Here is a 25,165-nt window from a genome sequence, read left to right as displayed (position 1 = left end):
AAATGCAGTGTCAGTGGTACCCTTCTGTAGTATCCATTTCTGGATGTTGGTGTGACAGTGATAAAGCTGTTGTCTGAAGAACTAAACAGCACTACTTTAGCTTTTTTAGATTGCTGCTCTATGAGTGGTGCAACAATGCTGTTGAGGCTGTATTGAGGCTCTTGATTTACTACTGGCTTTGCATTTCTTAATGGAAATAAAGGGTTTGTGATATTGGCTATGCAAAGATGGGATCATATTTTAGCATTATAATTCACCTATTTAAATTCAAAAATCACTGATTTGAAAGCGTAACAGAGTCCTATGGCAGTGCTGTGGTTTTCTCTCCATGAAACCAAAACAAGGGAGGCCCTGCTCCCATCAGTCACAGTGCAGCTGACATGCTGTACGCTGCCTCTAACCTAAGGGAGGTCTGCAGATTTATTTTCAAGGAGTGTTTATTTTCAAGTGAAGTATGCAGGTTATCAGAGCTGAGTTATGCATATGAATGCCTACCGCCAGCTTCTTCTTGCCCATGGCCTGCGGTAAGGAAGGGTATTTCCAGTGAGCCTGATCTCCTGTGGTTTGATGGATTGCACTGTAGGATGACCAGTTTTCCGCAATGGATCTTTGTCTTTTTTTTGGAAACATGTAAAATAGTGCACGAATGGATGCCACGTGTAGTGCTTACTGAACCAGATACAATTTGTAGCACCGCCAACATTTCTAAGCTAGCAAATAAGGAAAGCATGCATAGCTTTTTGAGTTCTGCCACTCTTTCCTGATAATTTTTTTTTTGTAAATATTTGAATGCTTGATATTGTAATGCCTCTTACAGCTGCTAACAACAAAAATCATACAAGCTTTTATTGTAACATGCAGTACCCCTCTGAGCGCAGGGCAGTGACAGCTGCTGGCAGAGGGACATGAGGGACATGTTCCTCCTCCTGCACACACCCTGCTCAGCAGGTATGGTGCAGCTTACAGGAAGACATAGCAGAAACGGGATAAAGTGTTTGTCTGGATAAATTAAGTGCCCAAAACCTCCTGAGTGATGGCTGAGGGAAGCAGTGAGCAGGATTGTATTGCTAGTTCAGCCTGTTCTATTCAGCTGTCAGCTAGTGACCTGTTTTAGAAGACAAATGCTTACAATTCACTTCCAGTAAATAACTGTTGTCATCCCCTAAAGTAAATACAGTTATGTGAAAACTTCAGCATTGTCAGGCCTTGATGCTGAGGGACTAATGAGAACAACCAGAGCAGCATGTGTAATTCTTACGCTGCCCAGCAGCTTATGAAACAAGTAAATAGATGACCTGGCATGAACTGTTTCCTGAGAGAGCCAACGAAGATTCATTTCGCTTTATTATTGATGACCTCTTTTTAAGTGCAATGTTTGCCTGCAACCAAGAACTCTGGAGAAGCACAGTGAACCAAAGAATCATTCAAACTGATGTATTTGTTTGCTGTCCCTAGGAAATGCATACTAGGGTTTTAAATAAGTACCTAATTTTAAAAAATGTAATCATGAGATTTAATTATTTATACTTGAAACCAACTTGCAGATGCTTTTTGTCTGATAAAAAATACATGACCTCTGGAGGCTTCAGAGACTTAAAACCCAGATTGCATGTCTGAAGAAATGTTTCACATTTTACTTAAGCACAACAAAACATGCAGTGATAATCCTTTTTAATTTTATTTTTAAAAGAAAGAAAATGAACAAAAAATCCAAATGTCTGGTTGTAAGTTGAATACTGTTGATGTCCAGCAGACATGGATGACCTCAGGCTCAGGCTTTCATGTGTCAGGATTAGAAGAAATCAAGCCTTCCGAAGTCGCAGTGATTCCTGTTTTGCTGTTGCATCCAGCAGCTCAGGATGACTGAAGGACTACTTGTGCTAAGCCTGGTTCCAGCAGCCTCCAAGTGAGCGGGCATCTCCCCCTAAATGCAGATCAGTCCTTGGCACTCAGCAATGCATTCAATGTTAAGTATTTTTCTTTTCCTCCTGTATGCCCCCAAAATTGGAAGGGTCCACTGGAATCAGTAGTTGACGTATCATCACACTGTGAATGCTTCACACCCCAGTGCTCTGCACGCTGTTATTTTTTCTTTGCTACAGTACAGATGGCTGGGAGATGGGATAGTGTGCCTTGTCCTTCTGATACATCTGTACTGCTGCCCTATCAGGCTGCTCTCATGTGCTTCAGTGCACATGAGAGAGGTTTGTAGCAACAAGTGGTGCAGGAATGGAAAGCTCCATTTAAAACCAGGCCATATTATCACCACCTATAAATAGAGTATGCATCAGTAGAGCCTTTGTCTGCATCAGCCTTTAGAGCAGTAAGAACAAATCAGAATATTAGAGCATTAAGTACCAAAAACATGTTGGGCCGCTGCCTACAGTCACCTCTTCCCAAGATGGAAATATGTTTAAGGCTTTCTGCATTGCTGTGTGGCCAGTATAGCACTGACACTGCTGTGACACAAGTATGTATAAACACTTCACTGGTTTGTATTAAAAACGAAAAAACTGTCCTGAGGTCCTGAGTACCTCATTCAGTACTTTTTGGAGCTATGCTTAAATTTGTACAGTGCACATAATTAAAACCATTGTTAGCCAAATACTGGTTAAATATATGTTAAGTTGGAAGCAACAAAAAAAAATTCAGAGAGAATGTAGCCTATTTTATTACTAGTTGACAGGTTTCTGATTTGTTTCCTGTCAATAACTGCTATAGAGCATGTAAATGAAGATACATCAATGCACCTTGGAACATAATTAAAAGAGAAATGAGATGAGATACGTGGAAGACAAACTTCTATTAATATGTTCAAGATAGCATTTAAAACTTAATTGTAAGGAAATGTATTAGAACAAATTGCAACTATAACAAAGCATGATCTAGTAAAGCAGGACTTTCTGACTGCAGATGTAATTCTTTGGAAGTGTAAAAATTGCCACAATTTTTTTTTTTTTTTTAACATACACCATTACTTGCAATACTGTATTTAGAAAAAGCGTCAGTCCCTGAGCCAGCAGGTAATAACCTGAAAGATATATATATATCTATATCTATCTATATATATATCTATACATACATATATGTATGCGTGTATTTAAAGTTATTTTAGCCATAAATTCATAAAAATAGCATAACTGCAGCAGTTGCTATCTCAAAGAGGAAAGAGCAAGTCATGAGCTTCCTACTAGAGCTGCTGGCAGGCTCTCAGCACCAGTTTAGCAGGTGAAGTTTACCCTGTATCCTCTAGTTTTCCAGCTGGACACAGAATAAGGAGCTATTTTGATAGGATTTCCAGAAATATGTCTAATGCTCAGAAAATCACAGAATCACAGAATCATAGGGGTTGGAAGGGACCTCCAGAGATCATCGAGTCCAACCCCCCTGCCAAAGCAGGTTCCCTACACCAGGTCACACAAGTAGGCATCCAGGCAGGTCTTGAATATCTCCAGAGAAGGAGACTCCACCACCTCCCTGGGCAGCCTGTTCCAGTGCTCCGTCACCTCACCTAAAGAAGTTCCTGCGCACATTGGTGCGGAACTTCCTATGCTCCAGTTTTCGGCCATTACAGAATCACACAGAAAAAATGGAGTATAGGAATAAGTGATGGAGCAGTGAGGTTATCTGTGTGTCTGTGCAGACAGAAGAGAGCTTTAACCGTGGTCCAGAGATGAAGAAACAGAATGCAGGACTACCTGTGAGGAAAAACTGGCCAAAAGATAGTCTACTGCTTCTAGTTGTAGCGCTGTTTTAGTTAAAGAATGAAACTCGGAGAGGGACAGAAAACAAGACACAGCTACCTTGGAAAAATGCAAGGGAAAACTGCTGTGCTACAGGCAGCATAGGTACCAAGTGGATGAAATGAAGGACAATGGGAACGTGCCAGACTGGAGGCCTGCAGCTTCTTACCACTGTGTAAATGTCAAGTCACTGTAAAAGCAAAAGGCACAGAAATGGGAAGTCTTGAAATGTGTGAAGTCCCATCGGTCAATGCTACCTGTTTATGCCACTTTTCTGAAAAATTATCTACAAATTGAAATGCCAATCCCTGGAAAAGCAGTGTCCTTGGGTCAAAAGCAATCTTTCCTTAGATGCCAATTGAAGTATTAACACATTGGAAAACTCCAGGTACACAGATGTGTTGCTTGTTGGAAACCTGAGAAAGCTGCTCTGTGTGTCTGGCTTCTTCAGATTTTTTTTTTAATGTGTCCAAGTGTAGCTGGCCCACATGCAAATGGCATCTATAGAAGAACGAATGCTTCAGATCTCTGAAATGAGAAACAAAGATACTGAGATGTTAGTGATTCAGGAACCACAGCAAATGACAAATTTACTGGGGGGGGGGAAATTAAGTTTTCTTTTCAAAAGTGTGTGTAGTAGAAATGAGGCCAGCAAGTGACTGCTTGTTTCTCTTAGGGCTCTGAGGTAACAGAAGCCCACTGTGAAAAACATTTATCTTTCAAATCTCATTCATACAGGTATTTTTAGCAGAAGCAATGTGTACAAATTAGCAAACAGATGTAATTATCCAAACTAACTAATACATTTCAAATCTGGATTAAAAAATATGAATTCTAGGCACTGCATCTAGCCATTTTATTAGGAAACTCCATGTGTGAAAAGCATGAAGGTGAAATGATGCAGCTACTGTTTTTTATGGATGTAAAAAGTAAAATTTGGTCTTGTCTCTACCCAAGATTACATAAATTATCTATTTCCCCTTTATCAAGGCATTGCAAATTTATTAAACCACTTTCAGCAGTAGATACAGATCACATTTCTCTGTGAGAAGAATGCTCTGGCTGTGCAAAGCAATACACAGCCAGCTGGATGAGCTATCATCAGCCTCTAGGCACAACTGTTTCATGCTGTCATGCTGATCTCAGATAAGTTGCATGGAAACTGACATCTCATCTGAAGTACAACTTCTTAACTAGTGATTCCATGGTCCTACTCATAAGTAGACCATAACATCCTTTGGATTGAGAGTATATAGATTACAGAAGGAGCCCACAAACCCACTGGTGCTTCCATACAACTCAGCTGTGTGAGAAGGAGACAAAGTCCATGGACAGCTGGCAAAATTTTCAGGGGGAAGCACTCTGCACATTTATACAGCTCATGCACAGTGATGTTCAGAACCCAGCCTCATGCAGAATTAATGTGCATTAATGCCTCCCCAAACTGAACTGGCCTGTAGTGCACAGAGCTCTCCATCAGTCTCTAACAGCTGCAGGGTTCCTTAAAGCCCTTTGGTACTGAGTACTGTGTTTTTTTTCTTGTGAAGACAGCTAAAACTCCAGTAATCTTTCAGCCTGTTTTTCTTGGGTGTGTATTTTTCTTGTCAGTGTAATTTTGTGGCTAGTGCTTCAGTGCTGTGTTCATGTGTGCTGCTGAGATGGATGTTCCATGTATCTCTTTGATAATGTCTCAGAGAATTCATGTATCTACTGTTAAAACTAAATCCTAATATCTCTAGAAAAGATGGCCAGGAGTTACAATTAAACTATCTCATTTTAATGCCAGAAGTGCACAGGTCTTGATAAAAGCAGACTCTTTATCCTAGCTCCCCATCCTGCTCAGCATCTCAACAGATTCCTTCTGGTTTCCATTCTTGCTACAGATTTCTGCTGCTGTTCCTCTTCAGACTAATAGGTTTTAATGCTTTGTACTTTACTTTTTGACTGAATGAGTTTAGAGATTTAAGGGCAATTTGCTTTTCATATAAAGTGTTAATACCAGCAGAATGTGTTTTGAAAGTCTCAGTGTAAGGCCTTGAGCTGCTTTTTCATAGCAGGTGGTATCTTGAGAGGACTTCGTCTGGAAGTTCACTCAAACACACGATGTTACAGGGTTGGCCAGAGTACCAAGCCTTGCCAGAAAAATCAAGCAACTCTTTCAGGAGGTCCTCTGACAGTGATTTGGAGATCTGCGATTTGAGATTTGGAACACAGAGCAAGAGCAATGCTGGCCTGTGCTGACTGAGCAGTGCTATTTTAAAGGCAGATGTTGGAACATAGCAGTTCTTGGACTGTAAACCTGCAATTTAGGTTTATTTCTTCTCAAATTGTTCATCATCGCTATGACACCAGGAAGATGCTCAGTTTGATTCTCACAATTCCTGTATTTATCCTTATGTCCACATATCAAATAGTGTCCATCTTTAGGCTAAATCTGCCATAAACAAAAAACCCTGCAACTTGGGAGGAAAGAAATCACAAGGTCTGCATAGGTACTGAAGGGCTCCCATGAGTCTATATTATATGCTGGATTTATCAGCCCTAGCAGTTCCCTGGCTAAAGATTAAGAATTCAGTACTCCTCACAGACTGGGTGCCACATAGAATTTTCCTTGCAAAAAAAAAAAAAAAAAAGACATTTAGAGGAAGCAATATATTATTATTTTCCGAATTGGCTTAGTCAGCAATGAGAAAAAGGAGTGGATAAGCCAGAAGGAAGCCCTTGTCACTTCCTATCCGTGACACACACATTGGGTCCCTGGCACTGCTGTCAACTTTTGAACTCCGTGTTTACAAATGCAAGGAACTCCTACTGTTATTATAGCGTAGCATCTGCTTTTGCAGCAGTTTGAAGACAACCCATTTATCTGTAAAGTCTGGAATGATACAGGGAAACTCACTGCTGAGCTTCACTGACAAGTTATGCCACAGAGGGCAGTGTGTTCTTGTGTGCTACATCCCACTGTCTTATGGCACAGAGCCAATACTCACCTTGTACTTACTGCCTTTACTCTGACTTGACACCTGGCTTCTGAACTCCAAAGGCAGTGATGAAAATGTTCACAACAACTATAATGAATACTAGTCCGGTTGCGAGGTTGTTGAGGAAATCCAGCTTACCATGTTTTGCAGGGTTGTTAAGGTCATATTTTACTTCAAAGAGAAAGGAGAAAAGAGAGATTTAAGCATATGAATATTTCAAAATCCAGAATAAAAGTCTTCATTATTCATGTAGTTAAAGAATTTCTTACATGGAGCTATTTGCAGCACTCAGACTTAAAAGGGAAGGACGATTTTGCACTGTCAGTAAAAGCGCTAAGGAGAAGATCTTTAATCACAAGGCGCCTAATAGGCTCCAGTAATTAGCATCTAATCTCTGTGGATGCACAAAGGCATGCACAACATTACAAGGAACCTTCTGAGTTCTTGATCTCTTAAAGTCTGCAACAAAACTAGATTTCAAACCTTTAAAAATAATTTCAGTTATGAAGCTTGAAGCCCTGACAGGATGGGATGAAAGTACATTTCCTACAGTTAGATGATGCTCCAGGCCCTTCCCAGACAGCCCTCCCTCCTTACAAGTGCTGGATGTCTTTGTACTGGTGCCCTTCCCCAGCTGTACAGCTTTTCCCCTCTCCAGTTCTTGCACTGACTCTTTTCAGAAAGCAGTATCTGTTAAACAGAGGAAGGTTTCAGAGCGGTGTAGCTGCAGCTCTTGTCACAGGCAGCACCAGATGTGTAAATGTTTTTCTCTGCTTCTTGCAGTTCTGTGGTTAAACTGCTAATAGAAGATAGGGAAGACCACACAAGGAAGATACTATTAATTTAGCTTAAGCTTTGATTCCAGGCCTTGTGAAAACAGAGATAAGCTACACTGAGCTGATAACAGACTTGATAGACTAAAATGTGCTTGTTTCAGGGAAAGAAGAATGGGGGGGCTTGGCTGTCTCCATGTAAAAAGCCAAGATTTTTCTCTGCCTCTGTTCTCCTACAGGGAAAAGCTTATACCTGGCAGGTTCTTTCAGCAACACAAATAAAACTGACTTTTTTTTTTTTTTAATGATAGGTGCATACATATGCTTGCAGCTCTGTTGTGTGAAGTAAACTTTATTTTTAATATAATGTCCCTGTCAGCACTATGGTCCTTAACCACAGAACCAGGGCTTGCTCACTCTGTGAATCAGTTAAGCAAAGTGGTGGCAAACACATCCAAGATGCTGAAGCATTAAAAGCCAGATTCCCTTGGTGTCTGCAATTAGGAAGTCTAATGCTGTTTTGGTCTGAAGGAATTCTGGGCACCTGTTCAAGTCCTGTTTGCTGATGCTGTACAGTTGGGCAGGGTGGTCAAAGCACTGACAAACAGTGTGGGGAAACAACTTCAACAGCTTAAGCTACTGCACACCTGTGTTGACATGGAATAACTTAAGCTCAGCAATATTTAAACCTGAAAATGATCTTCTATGTGATAGTAAGGCATTTGGAGCTATGTGGAGATTTGCATCCTAATAGTGCCACTAAAGAATCCGGTGCTTTCATGTGAATGAAGCAGAATAAATGAAATGGAACATTAATCCTTAAGTATGTAGGAAAGACATTTTAGACAGCTGGCTGGCTTTAAAACTAATAAAAAGGCACTAATGGCCTAGCATGTTTTGTGAGTTAGAAGAAATCATGCTTGAAGGAGAATTGCCACTTTCAGAGCTGTTCCTTCCTCCAAAATGAGGACTACAGAAAATGCAACTTAGTAGTTGAGGCTCTAAATTTTGAAGCAGGATTGCAGCAATCCTATCTCTGTTACTACAGTACTTCAAATCATAGTGTTTGCAAAAAATGATGAGCTATTCTCTGTGTTTTACAAGTGGGATTAGAATACCACCATTTCATGTCAACTCTACTATTTCAACACATACTTTACTTTTATTTTAAAATGCTGGGACTGCCACATCACTTTCAGGGACAAGTTTGAACATTCCTCAAAATACCAATTTTGGAAAATCTGTTGCAAATTTTTTAAGCTACATATTCTGAACATGTGATTGTAGAAGGATGCAGAGATTTTCAGAGGAGTCTTGGTGCTGGTTTAGTCTGAGAGGGAATTTCCAACACTTCCTTTTTCACAGAAAAGACTGAGCACCCCTTATTTCAGGCTCACAACTGTCTTGGTGTGTCTTTCTGGAAAAGTTGCCATCAGAAAGACAAATGGGAGGAAGTCTCCATAAAAGGCAGGAGACAACCATGGGCTGAATTGGGAAGCTCTAAGAGAAAAAGGGCCTCTTGGTGTTATATAAAATATTTGTCTGCCTTCTTTGTCAGGGTTCAAAGATAGCATTTTGTGGTGCTCATAAAAGCCCTATTTTGAAGGAGGAAAAGCTTTTAATCCCTAATAAAGAACAGTGAGAACTTGTAGCTCCTGGGATGAAACTGAATCAAAGTAAGAAACCAGGCAATGGTTGGGACTTCTGCTGGGAGTTGTGTGCCCTTCTAAGAGGGCTCCAGGCAACAGCAAATTGTTCTGTAGGCCAAAACTACCAAACACACACTGTGGAAAGCAAGCTATTGCTGCAGTGCCTTCATCTTTGTACCTTCATGCCACTTCCTATCCTCAGTACCTTTTGAGCTCAGCAAAACAGTATGTTCCACAAAAGTTACCCCAACCAGCATACTGTGTGACTTTGGTGTACTCAAAGCCCCAGACATACGGCCACTGTTGAGCCCAGGCTGGGCTCCTGATATATCTCCCTATTCATGAAGCAGTCTGTGAACCACATTGCAGCACAGCTTTGAAGTTAGGGTTATTCTTTACTTTTTTTTTTTTTTTTTTTTGCTAATTTTGTCAAAGAAATTACTGAGAAGGAGGCCAGTTGGAAGTGCCTGGCAGAAATGATAAATGAGTCCTTGAGCAGGCTTTTAGGCTGTAAACAACTAACACAACCACCAGGGAGATGCCTTCAACCACTTATCTGTATCTTGGTGCTGTTCTCGCTCGTTTTTCCATGACTCTCGCCACACTCCCCAGTACCATGAGCTTACTTTTTCCAGTCCCTTTCTGGAATCTCCCCTGTGCCAGGACCTGGATTTTACCCTTGTGCCAACTCTGCCAAATGCAGAGACAGAAGTTCTCAGTCTCTTTCGTAAGAATAAAAAAGCTATGTCAGCTGCACATCAATATTACAGGCCAGATGTATCCTCATTTCCTGACAACTTCCTCCTTGATCACAAAGCTGTTCAGTTGTGAAACTGGAACACTGACAGAGCATCAGAAAGCCCAAGGTAGCCTATATAACTTAGTAAATGCTCTATGTGAATGCTGGCTATCACTATGTAGTAAGCTAAGGAAGCTGCTCAGGCTGTATGTTGATATTATATGTCATGGTTTTGACTAATGTCATGGAATGCTTTTAGGGTAAAATCTTGCTCCAACCTAGGAAAGAAAACTTATCTTTTTAGCTTTAATTTCAGTTTGACATGGGTTTAAGAAATCAGTGATAAGCATGTTTGTATGATTCCTTCTCTAGAGATTTAAGATGCTTTGAATAATTCCCTAAATTTAAAACCAAGAATTTTTAACATGGGTTACCAAAGCTTTGACTTAATTGCAGAAATTCAAGCAAGCCAATGATGATAATATAAAACACCAGTGTGAAGATGGACAATCCAATCTTCATTTCTGTTCAAGGGTTCTATATTCACAATATATTCTTATAATATCACTTATGATATGACTGACATGGAGTAAATATATCTTGGTCATAAGATTAAGTAACAAGTCTTGCCAAAAAAACAGAATTATGAAACTGGGCAGACTGCATGATCATATCTGACCTACTAATGTTTCTTTTATAATATTTCACCAGTTTCCTTCCTCCTTTAGACTTTCTGAAAAGAGGAATATTCATGCTCTTCACAAATGAATATCAAAACTGAAGATTCCACATAAAGCTGCCCTTATTCCTTTTGTTGTAATATTTCTATGGTCTTAAAGAAAAATGTAATCAATTTCGATATCGACGCATTCAAACACAACAATTTTTAAAAATAAATGGAGAGTCTGTATGCTCAGGTTGCGTTCCATAAGAAAAATACACATCAGTGTTTTTTGCAGTTGCTACGTACCAAGGAATATCAGGAGTACTCCCACCATAACTTGCATTGTGAGCGACAGGCTGATAAGAACAATAAGGGGCATGTAGAATGAAAAAGAAGGTCCTTGCTCAATCACAGCTTTCAGCTGTGATGCATTGGCCATCAGCAGAGCAATGTCCAGCATGCTCTCCGCAGCGCTCTTCTTGTTTGCGTAGTGGTTGATATTCATAGGTCCATTTCTCTGAAACCACTGTGATGGTCTGTACTAAAAGTGGGAGAAGAAAAAAGGTTATTCGTATTTATTTTAATTAGTGTAGAGAGTCAGAGACAGCCCATCAACTGATTTCTGTAGGGATACTGATAAAGTAACAGTAGTACTAAGGCTCTACGTGCTTCTCCTTCACTGCTACCGCTGCCCTCCATCTGATGGCAGGACTGTAGTGATTGTACTAGACTTGGGCAGATAAACTTTGTCCATCTTGAAGGACCACTCTAATCATTGTTTCTACCATGAGAAAAGTAAGAACTGGAAAATCTGCAATGCTTGCACTGAGAAAGGCTGGGAGGAAGAAAATCCCAACGACATACTTAAAACCACAAATATTTATTAAATTCACACTCGGTGGACATCACACATCTGCCTAGTTCTTCATTAGTCTTGAGTCTCATTTTGAGGATTTACATGGGAGTTGGCCACTGTATGAGCTTTGCTTGACCTTTTTTCCTGCAGTTTGTCACTCTGCCATACCACCGTCCAGGTCCTTACACAGACAACAGTTTCTGTTGAAATATCGTAAGACTCGTGGTTGCCAAGCACTGCCCAATTACAAGGGTAGCTTTTTTTTCCATTTTCCCATCAGCAGAGGTTTTTGAATTCCTGAGCAAACAAATAGGAAAAAAACAGCCTACTGCAGGGCAAAACCAGAGCTGGTTAATCTGGAGGGATGGATAAAATGAGCATTTCCTGATGACGATTCAGGTTACCTAACCTGGAATTTGACAGAGTGTCTCCAGTGGTTCCTAATTCCTCATGGGGTAGATGCAGTGTATGTAACTAGGCTAGGTGTGGAAGCCTAACCCTTAGATGAAGGAAGGTGAGGTGCTGCTCTTCTGCAGATTCCAGACAGGTTAGGATTTCACTCTCGTGGATCTTACTTGTAGACTTTATAAAAATAATATTCAAATATCAGTTTACTTTGGCTGACTGCTTCAAATCTGCTTCTGAGAGATGTTTTTACTGCACAAGTATGTCGTGCTTGCTAGAAAATACTGTGAGGGAAATTTCTTTTTAAAGAGAAATGCAGAAAACGCCCTCAAATCGCTCTCTTTAGTGGCTCTAATAACCATCAAATTTCCAACTCCAGAGCCAAGTTTGCCACTGACCAGACTTAAAAGCATTTTGTTAATAGATAGATATTGATACATAGAGCAAACACATTCCCAGTTTTTTCAGGGCATTCAAATGTCCAACTTGACCTATTTTCACCAGACATGCTGTAACCAACCACTGTCTAAATATTTTACTGAGAGAAAAATGTCATGGGGCAGCAGCAGACTTCTTTTTGCAGAGGGAATTAAACCGTGTAACCATAGCTTCATGCAGATGGCTTGTTTACTCTTCCGTTGCTCAGAGAATGGCTCTGAAACTGATACCAGCTTCAGTGGGGAAGCTAGTTATGAGTTTGCTTTTCTCTGTGTTCTGCAGCCTAAAAATGAAATTTGTGTGACTCAGGGGTCTGTGCCTCAGTTCATCACCTTTCCTCTCCCCAAGCAGTCTCCTCTTTCGCTTCCAACCCCACTAAGCTGCTCTAGCACTGGGATATTTAGAGTTAGTGCTTGCTCCTCGTGCAACCCTGCTGCAAGCTCGACAAAAGGTGTGAATGCTCATTTCCTTATCTAGAGCAGCATGAAAGATACACTGGTGGTACTCACTAAAAAAATCCAGACTAAGATTTTTCACTACTAATTGCACAGAAAAAAAGATTCTTGCCTTACATAATACGTAAGACAGGGTGGGGAATTACGTGTGGAACACCAAAACTTGACTTCGGGGTATGAGTATAAAAAAAGAAACTCTTCTCAGCAAACGTCAGAATTTTGTAGTGACTTCCTGATAGATTAAATTATATTTTCTTTTGTCTAGTAGCTAACTAACTATTTCCAAAAACAAAGTTCTAAATTATTCCTTGAGTTCACAAGCTTTCAATATGTAACACAGGCAAAGATTGCCCGGGTAGCTGTGCTCCAGTCTTATTCCTGATGGAAGGAGGCTGCAGCTGGAGCTGTGCTGATAGAGTACTGCTGACAGCTTTCACTCCACATAGGAATGTGATCATAAGCTTGAAGTGACTACTTTAAAAAAAAAAAATTATATTGAAGAATAAACAATCTGGACTACATCTTTCTTTTAGTTACCTATATAAGATACAGGGCTCTTCCTATGCAGTCAGCAGAATGCAATCTCTTTTCTAGGGCAAGTACAGGACTGCACAGTCAGGACTCTGCAGTCTGCTAATCCCGTTTCTGCATGGCCAGCCAGCACACAGCACCAATGGCATTTGAACTGCTATGGAAGCAAAAGCTGGGTCACCTCTGGACTCTGATAAGTAGAGAAGACTTTAGCAAAGAAGTAAAACTTTGTGCTTCTAGCATTCCCAGTCAGCTGTTTACTAGGTGTGAGTCTAATGGAAGGCATTTTAATCTGCAAGGAGACTTGCCAGCACTGCTGCCAGCAGACCAGACGCAGTTGGAGCTGGGCACAGGGAGGGAGAGGCCCCAGGTCTGTGGCAGAGTGTCCTCAGCTGTGCCTCATGCTGGAAAGAAGGGTGTGCAATCATGGAAGCCTCAGAAAATGGTTGTTTCCCTTTTCTTAAGAAATGGAGCCTTTTCTCTCGTGATGGAAAACCATAAAACCAAAAGAATGCAAATTAGAATGGTCTTAGGGAAGAACTTAAAGGCAACTGCCAAAGGATCAAAACAAATGCAGGCAGTGCTCTGGAAGCAGTTTTTAACAACAGACAACGTATTGCACGGCAATATATAGACAGGCTGAAAGGAGAGCTGCTGCCTTAACCTCTGTTAATGATAGTCCTGCATGGCAGAAATTACATGGGGATGCTGTTATGTGGCTTTGTGGTTTCAGGGAGATGCCAAATGGCTGCACTGAGTGGCAGTTACCATGCTACTGTCACCTGCTGGGATGCAGGGACAGTGAAACCACTGGAGATTCCCTGTGAGACTTGCAGGTGCCACTTGGCAGGACAGCACTCCTGTGCAAGGGGAGTCCTGTGACCTGTTTCGGTTGTGATTGTAATCACAATCACCAGCAACCACCTGGTACAGATGAACTGATCAGTGTGCTTTGCATTGTCAAACGAGTCCAAGGAAAGGCAGCACACAGTCACAGGTGCATGCACAAGGGCTGCATGCAGCTGCACTGTCTCTGGGCAGCAGCACTCAGTGCCCACAGGGCAGTCAGCTCCCTGGAGAACTGCTGGGGTGATGCCAGGACGCTGCACTAGAAGCTGATGCTTTCTGCTTCCACGAAAACAAACCTTGTGTTTACTTCTTCACACTGGGAATTGAGTTTTACAATACGTCATCTTACTGACAACCCTGTGGGTACAGGCTTTGCCTCTGCTTTGCTTCACTAGCTGTCTTAATGGCACACCCAGAATAACTGAGTCCCCCTCAGAAATACAGAAAGGATTTATTCACTACGTTTATTTAAAAATAAACACGACACTGAGGTAGATGTCCTTAAATGCTGAGTTGAATCAGATCTAAGGCACACCTGGTGATTTAACAGGAAGGAAACAGTGCTGAAAATGGAACCTTTGAGAAGAAATCATAAAGTATCTTTGTTAAATACTGTGACCAGTTATAAGGATTCATGCTTCTACTATGACAGTAAATCATTTCATGTGACAAAGTTTATACGGCTGCTTGCTGAACAGGGTATTTATCAGGCACTAGGACTGCTGAAGCAGTCCAATTAGTCTGCTGGAAGTCTGAGAAAGAGGAAGAGTAGGAGCAATTTGGTGTCTTGTCCAGCTTGAACTCTGAGTTGCCCAGAGTGGTACCAGTGGTACCAGTGGAGTTTTTCACATGCCAGTCATCTGGGACTTGTGGAGGAAAAGAACAGTAGTGAAAACTAAGAGTATTTTAAAGCTTAATTATGTTTGTTTCTGTCACTGCCCTATGAATGTGGGAGGAAAGATAAAATGTGAGCGCCAATCTTGAGAATTCCTCTCTCCTTTTGGGATATACCCAGGTACTTCACTTAGCTTCTTAAATTTTTTCCTATCATATGCATAATTTCTTAAAGGGATTATGTTAAGAAAGTCTTACAAATTAATACGTATGAGAAAAATATTGCCTGAACTGATAGGACCTTGAAATTTCCAAGCTAAGACTGAGATTTGAACATTGATGTTTGTGTGACTGTTCCTGTGAATGAAATTAGCAATGTTTACAGTAGCACAAGACTGGTTACCTTTTTTTTATTTAAAAACCTAGAAAACCAATGTTGCACTTAGCCAGACAAACATTTAATTTCCTACATGCATACCATAAGTCAGAGGTATGGCCTTGATTAGCAATTGTCACGGCAGCTGCCTAGCAGCATCTGGGACTGCAGGACCCAGAGCTGTGTGTGATGTGCACATCAGGCCCAGTGTCCTACCTGGTTTGTTAAACATACAAATACCCATTTTTGTGTGAGTACAGGCATTCACAGTACTGTAATTTTAAATCATTTTGCAGTAGAAAGTGCTTATTAAACACAGTAGGCCCATGGTTTTTGTTCAGGATGATTGGGCAGATAGCACTGATTATTGCTGATATATTCAGAATAAGGTTTCTAAGACCTGTGCTTCTGATTAGCGGCGCCTGCTTTTGCCTTTGAGTACATTTACTCTGAAACAATATTCAAAATCCTTGGCTCTCTCTAGTTCTGTACACAGTCCTCTTCCTACTTTAGGTTTGTGACTACTGCAATTGCAGGGCAGTTTTTACGTATTTAGAAGCTAAGCGGCCTTGCTTTAAAATGAGATGGGATGAACTTTTGGTCTGGCTGTAGAATCTCTGGGTTTGTAACATCACAGAATGAGTTTCCTGAAATCCTTGTGTTTAGGGACAGTCCCTATTTTCAAATGATGGAAAGTTGCTAAGTCATAACAAGGCTGTGCAAATATGAGGCTGAGTCATGGAGGTCTCACAGTGAATGGTTCTTTGCTGTGTTTTGAAATAGTCTTTCCAATTAAAAATAAGTTGAAAAGATCCAGCACAAAATTCCACTTGTATCAAAGAAGGGTCAGACATAAAAGAAATTGCATAGAACCAAAACAAAATACAATTTCAGAGCTTTTAAATTTATTCTTTCTAAGACTAACCCTGCCATTGTAGAATTGAACCACTGACTTTATACAGTTATTTAATGATGCTGATGGATGTAGAATTTCTGTCCAAATATCTGTCTGCTACATAGTAGAAATGGAATGGGTCAGTATATGGCCACTGAAATCAGACTTCTCATCTATTTCAAATAATTTTCTGATATAGAAAAAAATAGGGAAAAATATTCTACAAAAAAAAAATATCTCCCAAGGCAAACATTTTCAGTTGTGCCAGTCACACAGTGGAATATTAGATCCTGTGTACACCTCCTTGGGAAGATGTGATTTCTTCCCTCCCCAGCAAAACATTAGACCACTTGTTCAACTTAGCACTGACTCATAAAAAAATCCCTAAATCTGGCACTGAATCATCAGTGACGTTTCCTGTAGGAATTCCATTTGGGGGAGATCTGTCTGTTCAAGTACAAACCTAACACAGCACTACCTAGCTTAGGAGGCTGCTGCAGTCACGTCTGGAGGCAGTGTGGTTGCAGGTAATCTAGAAAATATACATTAAAAACCAAAACAAACAAAGCAACACTTCAGCCTGTGTTCAATTTCCTAGCACCTTTAAAAGCCTATACTGAATGAGAGCCACACTTATACTGTATATAGAAAACAGAAAATGAAAATATAACTATGTTTAAAAAAAAAAAAAAGCTAACAAGTGGTAGCTGTGTTAATTCTTAAGTTTTAAAAACCTTGCACGAATAGAAGGAATGGTACAGTCATGTTAGCTCAGGGCAGAGCGCTGTGTTCCTAAAGCTGTGCTGGTGCCAGGACCAAATGAGAATATTTGTGCTCGTTAGATGAGGTCAGCAATCAGCACATCTGATGACTTGAAAGCAAAGTTATAAATGAGACTTGTCTGTGAGGAACAGAAGCTGTTCCTCACCACTGGGCAGAGCTTGCCTGTCTTATGTTGCCAAGGCACTGCCTGTTTGTCCCAGCTACTTGCTTGTGAGGCTAACACCACTATGGGAGATGAGATTGGAAGTACACCATACCTCTTTGGATATGCCACTTCATTCCATGTGCAGGATAATTACTACAAGTTCTTACAAATTTGAAATTTGTTACTTGTGCTGCAATGCCAAGAAACCGACATGTCCCACAGTGACTTAGGAATCAGTACACAAGCTTGAATACCTTTTTAGCAACAATGTGACTATTATAGAAACCAAATATTCCACAGCTGTTCTCTTCAACCATCCAATAGTTGTTCACAGACCCTTAACTATTTCCACTGGCATTTCTTGCCATCATGGGAAGCCCAAACTGTGCTAATTTTCACAGCAAAGCAGCTCCTGGATTCTTTCGATATGGGGCATGAACAAAGGAGGCAAACACAGGAGCATGAAAAAACAGTTACTGTTGGCATCAAACAGATCCTTTGCACAAAAGGCAAGCACAGCTTCCAACTGTAATTATTCCCATTAGTCAGTGAGGTGTGCCAAGCCAGTGCTGGAAGAAATGCCCAGCTTCTTTCTACAAGAGTGACGGTTGGTGAAAAATATTATCTAAGTTAAGGACCAAGTTAAGATAAATCAAACTTAGAGTGAATGCAACCACTCATTCAGAATTGCACTGAGCTCAACATAATAAAATAAAATTACTGTGCTTCTACCCTGCTTTGAAGGTAACTAAGCCATTTTTTCTTTGAAGGTACCTGCATTTTGTATCAGCTAGCATAAGAGAAATTCATTAAGAGAGTGATATACAAGAGAATGTATTTTGAAAGCAGTGCAGATGCTAGGGATGGGCAGTAAGAACTTCAGAGATATCGGCAAGCTCTCCTCACAGCAGGCACATAAACACCTCCAGTTCCAGTCCCTGCATGTTGAGGCCCTGTGGGTTGTTAGTGTGGTTGCTGGATTTGATCGTATTCTTAAGGTATCTACTCTTCAAAACTTGCTTTTTAAGAAATCTGTCGCCTGTTTCATCTTGTATGTATAATTTTTTAATATATATTTTAGAGAATGAAACAGTGTTCGGGAAGTTCTCTGAAGTGTTGAATAGAGCATATGCATAATACACTACGAAGTCTCTCTGCTTATTCCTTTACTTACACAGCTTTTATAGGAAAACAATAATGAAACAATAATCGCATGCAACAGGAGATGAAGCAAAACAGGAAAGTCATAAAAAAATTCTTAGAACAGACCAAGAAAAAAAAAATCCCCATTACATGTACTTGTGATGCAATCACGAGTCTGGGTGTTAAAAAAAATAAATGCAAATTCTGAGAATTCAGTGGCTTAAAGACCAGCAGTTTGATTTGTGCATCACAGCCTTGTTTCTCTTTAGATACTTTCCAGGATTTATTAAAACCAGATTGGTTTTTATTTTTCTGGTCTGTTGTCCATGCCAAGGGCTCCAGGAAGGGAAGGCACGGTCTTGCAACCACCTGTGACCAACCAGCAATGTGGGTAGTGGTTTGGTGCAGTGGTTCCTGTGTGGCAGTACTTGGCAAGAATGAGAGCAGCTTTTCAGAGTTTGGTCTCTTTCAAAAGAACGTGAAAGATGCTCTTTTAGCCGCTTGGCATTTTAGAAAAGCAGCATGCTTGGAAAACATCCTTCATACATAAACATAATATGGGATGAAATGCTTTCCAGTCCACATCTCTAGGCATGTTTTGACTACATGGAGCAGTGGAAAGCTGTGCTTTCCCTTGTTTGTATGTGATTACTGCATGCAAACGTGCAGCCTCGGACTTTAGGACAGCTCAGCTCCTGCAGGAAAACCCTCCCAGGCAGGAATCATACGAGCACAGAATGGTGAAGGTTGTAAGGGACTTAAAGATCATCCAGCCCCAACCCGTGCCGTGGGCTGGCTGTCCCCAGCAGCTCAGGCTGCCCATGGCCCATCACACCTGGCCTCGGGTGCCTCCAGGGATGGGGAACCCAGCTCTGGGCAGCCTGCGTTCAGCATCCCACCACCCTCCGAGTGGGAAATTTCCCCCTAACATCTCACCCAGATCTCCCCTCTTTTAGTTTAAAGCCATCCCCTCTCGCCCTATCAAAATTCCTATCAGGAATCTGTCTCCGTACTGAGATTTAAGGTGAGGAGGACATCCGATGCTGGGCGCTGGCCCACGCAGGAGCTCTGCAGCCACCACGCCAGGCCTGGAAAGGATTTTCCAGTTTTTCCCCGGCCTGTCTTTGATCCAAGACAAAATGGGAGGCGTGCGCAGCACCCGCAAAAAAGGGGAGCGCCGGACTGCAGCAACAGCCGGGATCGCCGGCAGCACGGCGTTCCGCGGTGACAGATCGGGGCAGCCGCTGCCGTGCCGAGCCCAGGGCAGCCCGCCCGCCCCAGCCCCGCGCCCCCGGCCCTACCCGCGCCTACCCGCTCGACCACCGCCGGCTCCGCTCCCTCCGCCCGCCCGTTCAGCTCGTGGCTCTCGCCGCTGGAGTCCATCTCGGCTCTCCGAACGGAGCAGGAGAGGCCGCCGCGACTGCTGCCGGCAGCCTCCGGGAACCCCTTTTGTATCGGCTCCCCCGTCTGGCCGCGGTTAAGAGAGAAAGTTTCCGGCAGCGGAGAGGAGGGAGGGCCGGCACCGCGCACACACCGCCCCGGGGCTGGGCCGAGCCGAGCTGAGCCGGGCTGTGTGCGCGGCGCTGCGGGAGCGCCGTTAGCGCTATCGGGAGCCGGGCTGTGCCGGCTGTGGGACCGAGAGAGGTTCTTTCTGCTGGCTCTTCGGTAGGCAGCAGGGCTGGCAGACCGCTGAAAATGCTCTCCAGAGATCCAGGCCGGCGTCTGGGGTACGATGTACCCCTCAGGTTAACGCCTTCAAAGCCGTCTGTGTTACAAACTGTTCTTCTCGCTGGGTTTAATTCAGGCCCTGAACAGTGCTGAAATATACTTTACAGAACATAAATAAATGCATACCGAAAACAAAGTATAGACACGGCTCCTGCTAGGCCATGCTTGTAAAGAGACAATGTGGAAGCATTACTTTCTGCTCCTCAATCATCAACACAGGATTTTGGCAGAAGTAACTCCTGTAGGAGGAAGAGCTGGCTGCACTGCTTGGTGCAACAAATACAGAGCTGTAGGACCTACTCTTAGGAACATGTTGCATTTGCAAAAAGAGGTCTGGGCACTTGGCTGTTCTCACTTTACATCAGGTGTGTGCTTGGAAATTGGTCCTTACTCTGAGCCTCACAAATGTGCTCTGAGACGGTGCCTCAGCTGCAAGGAGAGGAGGAGGCTCAGCTATGCAGGAATGCATCTTTGGTCAGAAGATGTATGTGAAGTCTTGAACAGCAGTATGTGCTGCTGTGTGTCTGCCTTAAAGTGCAGATCTAGGGCTGGTTTGCCACATCGGACAAAATATCGCATGCCATGTGACTGCAGCTTTCCTGATGCAATAGGTAGGCATGCTTCGTCTTCGTCTGATGAATGAAAGCATTACTGAGAAATGAAAGGGTGGAACTGTGGCGATGGCCTTAAAGTTTTATGAGTCTTTGTGATTTTTCTTGTCCTTTGAACTTCCTCCACTGGGATTCCAAAATTCGTGTTCATGTCAGCATTGAGGTGCAATGTCTCCTCACTGTTGACTTTTGATTTTGAGCTTACAGTAATTTTTTAGTTAAAAGAGGCATAACTGTCAGCTGAATTCACTTTTAGATTTCATGGAAAAGCATGCAGACAACCAGATGCGGTAAACACAAACTAAGCACAAGTTAGGCTTCCAATCTTAATGCTAAAGGTCAAAGAAGTTTCCAGTTCAACTCTTCTCAGAAACACATTGAATTAATAATTAATTTTCTTCTTAGAAAATCCCCTTGATGAAGCATGCAGTTACAAGTTACTGTCTTCAATTGGAATTATTGAATTGGACTTTCTAAGAAGCCCTCATCCATCTTGCAGCCCTCTCTGCTTCTCTATAGGACAGCTGGCTGGAAAACACTTATTTGGAGAGAGAAAGGAAGTTTTGTTATTATAGTTTATAGAAAATGGAAGAAGCAACATATGAGAGCAAAGATATTTGTACCTCTTTTCCTTATGGTGAGGAGAATATACAATAAAAGCAGAAGAACGGACTTAAGCTCTGAAAAAAAAAACAACAACATTCCTTGCATGATTTTGATCCAGTGCTGTGTAGAACCTCACCCGCAGCATTTCTAGTGTGTGGGAATACTCTATTAGTTGTTTGGGTGGTGGTACAGCTTGTCAGGGTGGGCACAATTGTTTTGTTAGAGTAAGCACAGTGAGAGGTGACTCTGGGGTCACTTTGAAGCAAAGCTATAAACTGCACCATGATGTCAGCTGCTATAGAGTCCGGTGCTTGAAAAAGCACATTACTTAGTTTTAGGATCCATAGTACCCGAATACTGGTCGTGAACTCAATTAGGCTGGCCTTAATCAGACACTTAATCAGTTAACTTAAAAGTCATTGAATATGCTTGGCCCATGGTTGCTGTGGTATAGTTGCCAAGAAGAACTGGTTAGAACCCTTTCCAGTTGTAACTGTCCATTGATGTTTTCAGAGATACTGGATATTACCAGTTGCCCCTTTTTCATCTTCTAAAGCTCTTGGCAAATGCATTTTTATCATTTCCATTGGTAGTTGTAGATGTTTCATTGACACTGATGAAAATATTCTGCCATTAAGCCTAAAAAATTAAAGATCTGCTCTCTGGAGGTGTCACTTAGGAATGGAAGGTATCCTGGAATGGAAGATGTCTGTCCTATCTCACATCTGTATTGCATGGCTATGTACCAAAGAGATTTATGCAAACAGAACCTGTTGTTAGCTTTCTGGAAATGGGTGCAATCCTTCTGAAACAGAGGAACAGCTTAGCCTCAGTCTGTGAAATTACCTGCGAGCCAGCATTTGTGTATGGTCTGGAACAGTCGATTCTGCATTGCATCTTTATGTTGTTGTGCTCATCAGCTCAGTGTCAATTTTAACAATAAACTTTTTAACAATAAACAATTTTTCCTGTTACCCAGCCTTTGGGTTAGTTCTGCTGGGTTAATAATAACAACAACATATTTTGCTGTGATCCACGTAGAAAAATAGTTGCAGACTCAAGCTGCTGGCAGAAGTTAATTGGCTGGTGAAGCGATCAGTTTGTGGCCATGTGATGACAAAACTATGTGGTAGGTCTTTCTTATTTGTGTGGATTTGAGCATAGTCATTATAAAATGAGAACTCTGCAAGTGTCATCACATGGGTCTGAGTCAGGAATTTTGATGAGCGTTACACAGAGCGAGTGCTGGAGGCTGCAGAGAGGGTCCTGGGGACCACTGTAACCACAGCCATTGGAACCTGGATGGCAGTTTTCAGGAGAGAAAAGATGCGTTGTTCTCCATCTTTGCAATTTGGTTGTTACAGTCTGTGTTTGGCACTTGAGCCATAGGTCATGAATAACTTTTTTGGTTTTGGTTTTGTTTCGGAAGTGCTCTATGTGACAGGTGTGAAATGATGCTAGAATACTAATGAAACGTAACCAGAGAGAACAGCATTTTGTGGCTAAAATCGCAAGGTTTTGAGGTGGCATTTTTAATTTTTTTTATTTTCAAGTTAGGCCTTCATTTTCCCTGAGCAAGTACTATTTTGTGTCCATAGAGATGGTGAAAGGAAGCCCAGAATAAAAAGTACGTAGTCCTGCCTATTGTCTGTGGTCACTATTAAAACAAGTAGCTCTGCAAAGTGGTAATTCTGCTCTAGAGCACAAGTTTAAGTAAACAAAGTGTTTTTTTGGCATGATTGCTCTATGAGAAAAACAGATCAGCCATTCAACAAAGTAAAACGAGGGAAAGGAGTAAGGAAAACACTGGTACTGAAGAAATGAGACAGCCTAAGCTAGCTGACCTGAATGGAGAGGTTGTGATTTAAAAAACAGCGTTTGATATCAGATAGAACCGCCTCCATCAGCACATCCTGCTTTGTTTTACTGGCTTGTAAATTTATTATGTTCATGAAATTTGATTTCCGTGCTCTATCAGCTCTCCTCAGCAAAAAAAGGCTTTCTCTCTTGAAAGATGTGTCGTTAGTTTATTTCGTTTGGGAAGGGGTGGATTTGTGTTGGATTTGTGTAGATCATTGCAACTATTTGGGGCAAAAGCGCATTATTTTGTGCTGTTTCTTCCTTTTTTGGTTTCCTGTTGTTCCTCCAAAAACTTGCATTTCCCCACCAAAAACTGCATTACACTCTCCAAAATCCATTGTTCTAGAATTAACATTAAAAATAAATAATATATGTAATGCTTGGTTTATGAAATATGCCAACCTTTCTCCCACAAGCTTAAGTTAACTGTAAAAAAATAGCTATTCATAGTACCTGATCTCTTCTTAGAGCATGACTCCTAGCAAGCCTAGGGAAGAGCCTTACTCTTTTTCTTTCTGTTTTCACCTGGATTATATGCTTACTTGTTTTCTTGTGCTCCACTGATCTCACCACCTTGCTCTTTGTGTTTAAGTGATCTGCTCAGGGACAGGATAGACCAAAAGGAGTTCCCGTGATGCCGTCTGTGAATGGCATGCCAGGATGCAGTGCGGATATTCTCCACGTAAAGGCAAACAAGAGATCTGTCCTACCTTCCATTTTCATAGAAAAATGAAGTTGGGTGGATTAAAAAAACAAACAAACAAACAAAAAACCCATTAAATTGAAGAAAAACAAAGGAGATTTGCATGGCCTGACAAATCTCTTGTTTTGCAGTAGAACTGCAAAATTCCCTGCAAATTTCATTTATCACTCTACAATCAGACTCTTCTTCTATGTCTGTCATCTAGCTCCCAGAAAGGCAATCTGCTAAAATAACTTCATAATGTATACGAAAATGTGATGTTTTCTATTTTGAATGGTGCCTGTATGAATTATTTCTCTGCAGTTGGACGTATCCAGGATGTAACTGACACTGCAAACTAATCTTCTGTGGTTTATTTTGTGTCCAGCAGCCATGATACATAATTTAGACTTGACCTGTTGCACAGCTTTTCTCTGCAATATATATCTATATAAGTGGAGTTTACATTTGTGGGTGTCTAATACTAGCATGACAGAGAGGCTTTCTGTGTTGTAGGCAGATAACTAATTCTCTGCCACTTAAAAGTAAGCAAACATTTTCTCCCCAAGTAAACAAGCAATCTATAAACAGGAAAAACCAACAACCAGTGATCAGTGACCTTTCTGTAAAACAGTGGTAAGGAGATTTATTGAATCCTCCTCTCTCAGGTCCACTTAATAATAAGCAAAGAACATTGCAAGTTGCTGAAATTGCACCAGAGTAGCTTCAGTTGTAGGAGCCTGCCTGGCAGCCCCCAAGAGCCAAGAGACGTAGGTGGTCATGGCAGTGCTGGAGTTTTGAAAGTGTTGTGAATGTTTTGAATTACTATGAGAAATGGAGAAAGGCTGAAGAGCAAGGCATATGATGCTAGCTGGTGTCCTTCACGTGTAGCCAGTGGTTCTGGAATTATGTCAAGCTTTTTTGCTTATTCACATGAAGTTGCTTTCTGGACTTGATGTATGAATCCACAGGAAAATTCTTGCCAGCGTAAAGCAGAAGATGAGATTTAGCAATCACAGTAGTTTATTTTGGATTGAAAATCTGTGAAACTATTTATTTAAAAAAATCTCATGTACTTGAAACAGACCTTTGGGGAAAGAATTTTTCAAGCAGTACTGAACCCATGCCAAGAGGAAATGAGTAAGCTCCTACCTAGAAATAGGCAGAAGAACCTAACAAATACTTTAGCATGAAAATATGGATGTCTGAAGTTTATGAAAATGATCTGATCCAGGATATGCATATCAACAATCCTCTTTTGGACTCTGCCTAATTCATTCAGAAATGAAAGGCAGTTCATTCTCTGGTGAACAGCAAATGCCCTCTGTTACATAAACATCCCTTCTGCACTGTAGTGCTGACTTCCTCTGGGCTTGCAGGCCTTCAGGCATGTTTCTGTGCAGCTTATTGTATTCGCAG

The 25,165-nt window shown here is 41.5% G+C and overlaps 2 protein-coding genes across 2 annotated transcripts in view; one reads left to right on the top strand and one right to left on the bottom strand.

The window, feature by feature from the left end:
- CARD19 (caspase recruitment domain family member 19) overlaps nucleotides 1-25,165 on the top strand; it is a 50,511-nt gene that overhangs the window by 23,215 nt on the left and 2,131 nt on the right. The window lies entirely within an intron of this gene.
- Nucleotides 1,655-19,755, bottom strand: NINJ1 (ninjurin 1). Its single transcript, XM_031608530.2, has 4 exons — nucleotides 19,571-19,755; nucleotides 10,856-11,090; nucleotides 6,734-6,895; nucleotides 1,655-4,271 (listed from the first exon to the last, which is right to left on the bottom strand). The coding sequence occupies exons 1-3, from the start codon at nucleotides 19,640-19,642 to the stop codon at nucleotides 6,750-6,752; spliced, it is 453 nt and encodes a 150-aa protein (XP_031464390.1). The 5' UTR covers nucleotides 19,643-19,755; the 3' UTR covers nucleotides 1,655-4,271; nucleotides 6,734-6,749.

The sequence above is a fragment of the Phasianus colchicus genome, chromosome 11 (genome assembly GCF_987193195.1).
Source record: "Phasianus colchicus chromosome 11, bPhaCol1.hap1.1, whole genome shotgun sequence".
Lineage (NCBI taxonomy): Eukaryota > Metazoa > Chordata > Aves > Galliformes > Phasianidae > Phasianus > Phasianus colchicus.
The sequence above is the reverse complement of the archived record's forward strand: the minus strand, read 5'-3'. Positions and strand labels throughout refer to the sequence as shown.

Bases quoted from the DNA above. Each gene is read 5' to 3' on its own strand.
- NINJ1 (XM_031608530.2), bottom strand. From the start codon at position 19,642: ATGGACTCCAGCGGCGAGAGCCACGAGCTGAACGGGCGGGCGGAGGGA. The intron at 11,091-19,570 runs GTAGGCGCGGGT...TCCCACTTTTAG, and splicing joins AGCCGGCGGTGGTCGAGCGG to TACAGACCATCACAGTGGTT. The intron at 6,896-10,855 runs GTACGTAGCAAC...TTCTCTTTGAAG, and splicing joins AGTACTCCTGATATTCCTTG to TAAAATATGACCTTAACAAC.